We start from the raw sequence: 8370 nt of genomic DNA, 5'->3' as shown, positions 1-8370 counted from the left end.
GCCCGTCCTGGCACAAGCTACTCAAACTCCATCAAAATCGGTACAAGCTGCCCTGGTAACCAGGAGGAAGAGAAAGAAGTCAGATCGTTCCCCTGTTGCTTATGACAAGGACCATCTCAAGCCAGATAGCTTGGGAGAGAGTTTGGAGGAAGATCCAGGAGAAGGCCCTTTTAGACTAGATCCAGGAGAGGGTCCTTCAAGACCAGACAAAGGAAAGAGACCTTTTAAAACAAAGGCGAGAGTCCTTCTAGAGCAGATCCTGGAGAGGGTCCTTCTCAAGCAGTCTCACCACAGGAGGATTCAGATGTAGAGGTAGTTGTTAAATCCTTCTCTATGAACGATCTGAGAAATATTAGGAAGGACTTTAGTCGTCACGAAGGTGAAACACTTATCTCCTGGTTGCTCCGATGCTGGGATAGTGGGGCAGATACCATAGACTTAGACGGCAGAGAAGCTAGGCAATTGGGAAACCTGGCCAAGGATTCGATGGCCTGGCACATTAGAGCCACAAAAGTATAAAGCCCTGGTGGACACTGGTGCACAGTGTACCCTATTGCCATCGAATCATGAAGGGGCAGAGACTGTCACCATGTCTGGAGTGACAGGCGGATCTCAAGTATTGACTGTATTAGAGGCCGAAGTGAGCCTAACTGGGAACAAATGGGAAAAACACCCCATTGTTACTGGTCCAGATGCTCCGTGCATCCTTGGCATAGACTACCTCAGGAGAGGGTATTTTGAAGACCCAAAAGGGTATTGGTGGGCTTTTGGTATAGCAGCTGTAGAGACTGAGGATGTTACACAGCTGTCTACCTTACCCGGTCTTTCAGATGACCCTTCTGTTGTGGGACTGCTGAGGGTTGAAGATCAGCAGGTGCCAATTGCTACTGCCATGGTGCATCGACGACAGTACCGCACCAACCGAGACTCCCTGATTCCCATCCATAACCTGATTCGACGGCTAGAAAGCCAAGGAGTAAGACTTGCTCACCCTTTAACAGCCCTATAGTTTAATTTAATAGCTATTTAATTTAATAGCTATTAAATATTAAAGCCCAAATATAGATGCCGCACAATTTAGCAGGGCAAAAGCACAATCCAGAGCCCAGACAGGGAAAAGAGGAAAATCAGACTCCCTTATCAGTTCAATTATAAGTGGTAACAGTCAAGCAGATCCTGACAGGGACATCTCCTGGTGAAGGTGCCATCTGGAGGCCAGTTACTGGTGTGTATCACATACAGAAAAATAACTGCTAAAGAAACAGTAAGTTTGGGGGTTATTTTATAAAAAATAGGTGATTTTTACAAATGCAAGGCTACATGATCCCCTAAGAACGAGCATGCTTGCTAGAAGGTCACAAGTGTGCCATCCAACAGCAAGAAGAGTAAGGCAGAAAGCTGCAGACGTACAGTAAGAAGTCCAAAATGTTTTACTAGTGCAAATAGGTAGACAATAGAAGGGAAATCTTCTTCCACGCAGGCCACTTCAGGTGACAGGTGAAGCTTACACAATCCAGAGGGATATAAATACCTAATCCTCACTGATACCATTATGCTCAACTACCTTTGTAGCTTGGAGATCATTCCTCCACCAGTTCCTCCTACCAATATGCACAGCTTCTCCCTTACCAGAGCAAAATTTCTCTCTAGAGATCATTGACTACAATCTGAGGTAGATAAATCCACAACCAATTAATATATATATAGCTTATTTTGGAACGACAGCACTCATTTAAATCTCTGTGAAAGATAAAACTCTCTTACCAGTTCTCGTTTTACTTCTTCACTTGTGCAAGGGAAGGATTCTAAGGAGAGAAAATGGCATAAAAATCAATATTTCAGCTGGAAAGACAGAGCCCCTGCATCATTGCAAGAGTCTAATGATGTGCTACAGGGGAATTTGGGGATAGTGAAATCCTAGTATCAGTTTGGTTTGGGCAATCACATATTTTTCAAAAGTCTGGTATGGTCTAAAGTCTAAAACCACCCTATTTTCAGCAGTTTTCTACAACTACCAATCGAGGAACTGGATTTTAAACACAACCGTGCATGAATTTTCCAAATCACAATAAGCTTGCAAGGATAAACCTTCCTCCCTCCTTCTGCCTGCACCAGAAGCGAGGCATCGGGGCTCTCTCCGTCTCCACTGACAGCAAGATGGGATGGAGGGGGGAATTGGAGAACCTAATCCAATTTGAACGTCCTGTTTTGCTTGAGGAAAGGAGGCAGCTGCCTCTTGGAGTAAGATGGATTTAAAAGAGAAGCAGTTTCACCATCCTTTTCTTCTAGGAGGGAAACAGCAGTAGTTGTATGAGGGAGATGTGTTGAGAGGCAGGAACTCGACGGAGGGGCTAAGGAGGTGAAGAGAGAAGTGTGGCCCAGCGGACAGGTCCCCAGTTCATAATACAAGAGACGCTATTAATCAGAGTTCCTAGGTGATTTTGGACAAGTGTCTTTGTTTCTCTGGACCTTTGTGCCCCATTTATAAGAACTGGAATAAATCTTTTTTACCTCTTACACAGAATGGTCTGAGGTTAGCTCTGTTAAAGGCTGTGGGGTGCGCAGATGAGGAGGTAACAGGATCCATATCAGGTAACTCAAATACAAAACTGTAAACTAGACAGTTACAATTGTACTTAATAAAACCGAAACCCATTCAACTATTCACACTCCAGTTTTGGCTACTTCTCCTCTGAATGACAAAGAGAAAAGTCCTTAATACTTATCTGCAAAAGCAATGACAATCTTCCAAAGGAGAATGGAAATACTTGGGTTTAGTAGTCCCAAATATCACAGGTAGTGATGTACAGACATCACACAAAGACAAGGCTTTCTGTTTCATGGGCTAAAGCCCTGTTTACCCATGACTTCTTTAAGCCACTATAAAGTTGTTCACAAAATCACCCTTAACTGAAAGTCTTTTGTAACAAGCGTTCTAATTTGAAAAGAGTAAAATCCTTTTTATAAAAGATGCTTCACACAGCAGTCTGACAGTAACTTCTAGCACAGAGACCAATAGTGACAATAGCCAAAACATAAAATGAAGAACAGATACACAGACGGGGGCTTTCAAAACTGCAATTTAGTCACCTAAATCATAGAATCATAGAATTGCTGAGGTTGGAAGGGACCTTTAAGATCATCAAGTCCAACCATTAACCTACCCTGACAAAACCACCTCTAAACCATGTCCCCAAGTACCACATCTACCCTATTTTTAAACACCTCCAGGGATGGCGAATCCACCCCCTCCCTGGGCAGCCTATTCCAATGTTTAATAACCCTTTCAGTGAAAAAATGTTTCCTAATATCCAATCTAAACCTCCCCTGACATAACTTGAACCCATTTCCTCTTGTCCTATCACTTCTCACCAGGGAGAAGAGGTCAGCCCCCACGTCTCTACAACCTCCTTTCAGGAAGTTGTAGAGGGTGATTAGGTCTCCCCTCAGCCTCCAGGCTAAACAACCCCAGTTCCCTCAGTCGTTCCTCATAAGACTTGTCCTCCAGACCCCTCACCAGCTTTGTAGCCCTTCTCTGGACACGCTCCAACACCTCAATGTCCTTCCTGTAGTGAGGGGCCCAAAACTGAACACAGTACTCGAGGTGGGGTCTCACCAGTGCTGAGTACAGGGGTATGATCACTTCCCTAGTCCTGCTCACCACACTATTCCTGACACAGGCTAGGATGCCATTGGCCTTCTTGGCCACCTGGGCACACTGCTGGCTCATATTCAGCCAGCCGACCACCAACACCCCCAGGTCCTTTTCTGCTGAGCAGCTTTCAAGCCACTCTGCCCCAAGCCTGCAGCACTGCATGGGGTTGTTGTGACCCATGTGCAGGACCCGGCACTTGGCCTTGTTGAACCTTGTTGAATGAGAAACCTGCGATTTCAGAGAGCTGAGTACCCAGCACCCTCAAGAGAAATCAAAGAAAATGATGGAGCAGCCAGTACTCACACAAGCTAGTGTACTAGAGTACTTGTTTAGGGGACAACAGCTACATTTGGCTATTTCTTCATAATCATTAAAATCTTGCTCAGAGCTCCAACCTCTGCTCAATATGCTGCGTCCACCATATTGACAGCCTGATGTCATGTATAGCTAATATACTGGTAAATCTCAAAAAAAGTGTTATACTAAGAAATTATGTTGTCTTCCACATTTCTTTGTCTAATTTCTAGCTATTTCATCATGATATTGAGCTCACCCAGCAAATCTGTGCTTTTTTTTTTTTTTTTTTAGAACAAAGTCTGCCTGGTAAGCATACTTAATTTCTTGGCTTTGATTAATAAATAGATAGCCTTCTGTTTAAGTAAAGTCTTCTGTTTACACCATTAGTAGACCTGTAGGACATCTACCTGTCCACTGAAACCATCATATCCTTTACATTCTGAAGGCCATTAAAATTAATTTGATGGCAAATACAATAGAACAGTGGAAAAATAATTACAGGAGTTAAATCTAGGTAGGACTCCAGTTTCTTCTTCAAAGGCACAGTTTCTTCCTGCAGTCTAGCTGGTTCCTGTGAAAAGAGCAAGGCAGATTATATTCTATAGTCTTAATTGTAGAAGTGATATAAATTGATGAAATAGGTCGACAATTACCTACAGCACTTCAGAATTCACAGATGTTGGTGAGAGCTTTCATGATCCTTCTTAAAACCCATGGAAAACTAAAGATCTGCTATTAATCCAGTTATCAGTCAGTCAAACTCAGGTCAAATTTTACACAGAGGTATCAATTAATTTTTTTTTGCTCTGAAGACACCTTCAGATACCTTTCCTTACAGTATAACCACCTGATCTCACCTCCCTGAAAGGAGAGGGGATTTCAAATGAGAATCCACCAGACAGAGGACTTTTGCTGTCAACCTCACTGTAGGCCAGAGAGAGAACTGAGCCCCAAGGAAGGGGATGCATTCTCATGCCTAAGGCATCTGTGTGAAAACAGTTTTGCACAGGCAGCAGCAAAGACTCCCCTTACACTTGCACTGCTTTGCTCATTTGTTAACAAGGGGAAATAATTTCTCTTTGGGGCTGAAATTTGAGCACCTTCCACAGTCCTCAACTCTTTCCAGATAATCAACTTAAAGTAAAAGAAAAAATGCACTCAATACAAAGTCATTTGTGCTGCCCAATTCACTGAGCTCTTGGCAAAGCAGATGTAGAAATGTCAGGTAGTCAAACCTGCCCTTATGCTCAGGTTCTAGGAGATGACAAATCTATAAAATTGCCTATGACTTTTTGTATGTAAAATGCCAACAGAAATTATTTGTGGTTAGTACTCTTCTGAAACACGGTGCAATGTAAACATTGCCACCCAGTGCTGGTTCATGAGAACGACAACATAAAAATCAGGAAACCTATTTTCATTGTTCAACTTAACTAACATGCAGGAAAAGCTAGCAAAAGAAATTATGAGAAAGACTAAGTTCTCATTATAGTAATAGCAAATAATATTAAAGTGTGGTGAGTGCAGACAGAACAACACAAATAAATGTTACATGTGTACAAACACTTCAGCACAAAGCTGGAAAAATCTATAGCTAGTAACTCAAGAAATGTGCTTTTCCCTTTAACAAATTATCCTGCTGGGCTTAAAATACAGCTGAAAAATGTTATATTTAAAGATACAAGAAAAAAGTGCACAATGGTTCAGAATTTGGGTTTCACTTGACCTCCTCCCCTTGCTCCAAAGTGTTTGAAAGCAGATTTATTTCACACAAACCAGAAAGAATCACCTGGGTCACTCAATAATTTCAATGCACAGGTAGCCATGTAACAGGATATAGTCCACAGGATATCCACTCTGTTTATGACATGGATCACAAAAAGAGGAGGCAGATCACAGACTGCCAATTTTCTTTTGGTGGCAGGAGATTTATTCCATGGAAATTCTCTAGTAGGCTATATTCCCAATTATAGACGTATGTAGAAAGAGAAGAGAGGGAAAAACAAAAGGCAACAAAAATAAAAGATTCCAATCGTTGCCCTCAATCAGTCCAGAAGGAAAGCTTCTTCCCAAGTCCAAAATAAGCCCATATCTAACCCTGAATAAAAGGTACTACTTCAGCACCCATAGATGCTTCTCAGTTTCTAGGAGAGGCAAACCCATCCAACATAACCCAGTTCAGAGGTATCCACTATGGGATTTTTATTTGTGCTTCTTTTTACCATTAATATTTGTTCAGGTAATCAAATGGCAAACTACATTTCCTAAAACCACCCAACAAACAAGACTGGTCTGTACCACTGTAGAAATATCCATCTTGGACCAAAAGACCTACCTCAGACAGGCTCACAAGTGACTCGTGTCAGCAACCGGTCCAACCCCGTGGCAGCAAGCTGCTCCTACAAATAGGAAAGAGCTCATTCATAACTGATCGCAAAAATATAACAGGGAGAAGAACGATTTTGCCATTTCCTTGGGTTTTGATCTAAACAGCCAAACAAGAAAAAAAATTGTCAACAACAGAAATGTGTGCTATTTGAACCACAGCTATAGCTGGTATATGAAATCAGTTGCTCCTAAAATTTATATCAAGAATAACAAGTCTTTCCAGGAAACTAGTAGGGGAAGAGCACATGGCAAGGCTGGGAACAGGCTTCTCAGTAAAATGTCATCAACTCTCATACCACGTTTTCTGTCTCATATTTGTCAAGGTATTTAATACTTGAATACTGTCCAATAAAGAATTCACATGTCCATCATATAGAAAAGGTGAAGGAGAAGACAGTACAACTTCTGCCTCCTGTGTTTAATCATTCATTAATTTAAAAAAATGGCTATATTTAGAATTTTGACACACAATTTACCTCAGTGAATCAGCTGCTCTACTGATAGCTGTCTGTATACTCTTATATGACAGTACCTCACAACAAGCACAAGATAGTCCGAGCTAATACAGTTCTCAGTGAAAGAAGAAAAAGTGTCCTTTCATATATCATAGGATGTCCTGGGGAGAGACCATGAATATAGCAGGAACAACTGAAGTGTAGTAACATGTTTTCTTGTTAGACCAAGAGCCCTCAGTCCAGGACTTTAGGAAGCTCCTGGGATGCCTCTGTAACCACAATTTTGGGCCTGACGATGCCATGATGACTGGGCCATCTCATCACAATGTCTTGTTAGAAAATTCCTTCCATCTACCTCAACAGCCTTGATCATGATTTTTAAATCCTTAGATTTATCTTTCAGGAACTTCAAGTTTTGGGATCGGCTGTCAGCTTTGGCCTTTTCTACTTCCAGAAGTTCCTCTGTTTTTTTAAGATCCCTTAAAAAAATACAAAAATAAACAAACTTATACATTCAAAGAGATATCAGTATACAAATACTGCTTAATTATCTATGGTCAAGTCAAACCCTATAACACAACCAACACCAGAAGGTAGAGAATGGAGAAAAACTTGCATTTCCCTGTGAGATTTCCCCAGTGGAAACATCCAGAGCTGTTACATCCAGACTCGCAAAAGGCGGGGGGAGGGGGAGGCCAAGGGGAAAGCCATCTGCATAAAAGCACAGAGTAAGTGTCTTCTGCATAATTCCCTAATTCAATTAGGGACCTGTTACACAAGCTAAACGTGAGATCACAGAGAGGGGCTGTCAGGGACTGAGGCAAAAGAAGGGTTAAGTGTGGTAGAACTAATAGGGAGGAATAAGCAGCTGCAGCACTGTTCTGGCAGATGATGAAGCTGTGTGAAGCTACTCCCTAGATAAGGAGGTGCTGCTCACAGGGAAGAGAGATTCCCTTCTCAGTGGGAACATGATCTTTTAGAGTATGTGATGGTGTAAATAAGTAAAGTAGAAAATTACTGGCCTTGGTAGAAAAGTATATAAAGAACACGCTTGCTTAATAAAGGAGATTTTGATCCTGCATATAGGAGTCCATGCCTTAATCCTCACCAACGGCGCCCTAACAGGGACCTGGAGAAAAACCATGAAGCGGTACCGGTGAGGAGCCCGGCTGAACCCCAAAAGAGCTGCGCAGTGACAATCAATTATCTGAAAGAAGAGGTAAGCAGCCGGGAACATGGGAAATTCTATATCGCCTGAGCACAAATCTGTGTTCAAGGTGCTCAAAACCTTTTTAGCAAAATGAGATGTAGCTATAAAAGAAGAAAAACTTAAGGAACCTTTAGTATGGGTCTCTGCACATGTCCCTGAAGCCAACTCAAGTAATATCTATAGTAAGAGTACTTGGGACACAATTGGGGTACAGCTCGGGAATGCGGCCACAACGAGTGACGTGGCAGCACCTCTGTTATTATCTACCTGGCGACTGGTGTTTGATGCATTAGATAAAAATACTCAAGATCTAGCCTCGCAACCCTCGGCGCCTGTGCAACCTTCTGCACCTGCTGTGTCAAATT

General features: G+C 42.2%; 1 protein-coding gene across 1 annotated transcript in view; it reads right to left on the bottom strand.

Moving 5' to 3' along the window:
* Positions 1-1775: 1775 nt before the first annotated feature.
* LOC104290669 (HAUS augmin-like complex subunit 1) overlaps positions 1776-8370 on the bottom strand; it is a gene marked incomplete at its 5' end in the record, with an annotated part of 11261 nt that continues 4666 nt past the window's right edge. Inside the window, 5 exon segments of the mRNA XM_009889793.1 lie at positions 1776-1805; positions 4452-4523; positions 6288-6315; positions 6317-6351; positions 7151-7274. Coding sequence (XP_009888095.1) covers positions 1776-1805; positions 4452-4523; positions 6288-6315; positions 6317-6351; positions 7151-7274 — 289 coding nt within the window.

This window comes from Charadrius vociferus, unplaced genomic scaffold (assembly GCF_000708025.1).
Source record: "Charadrius vociferus isolate BGI_N301 unplaced genomic scaffold, ASM70802v2 scaffold688, whole genome shotgun sequence".
In the NCBI taxonomy this organism is placed as follows: domain Eukaryota; kingdom Metazoa; phylum Chordata; class Aves; order Charadriiformes; family Charadriidae; genus Charadrius; species Charadrius vociferus.
The sequence above is the reverse complement of the archived record's forward strand: the minus strand, read 5'-3'. Positions and strand labels throughout refer to the sequence as shown.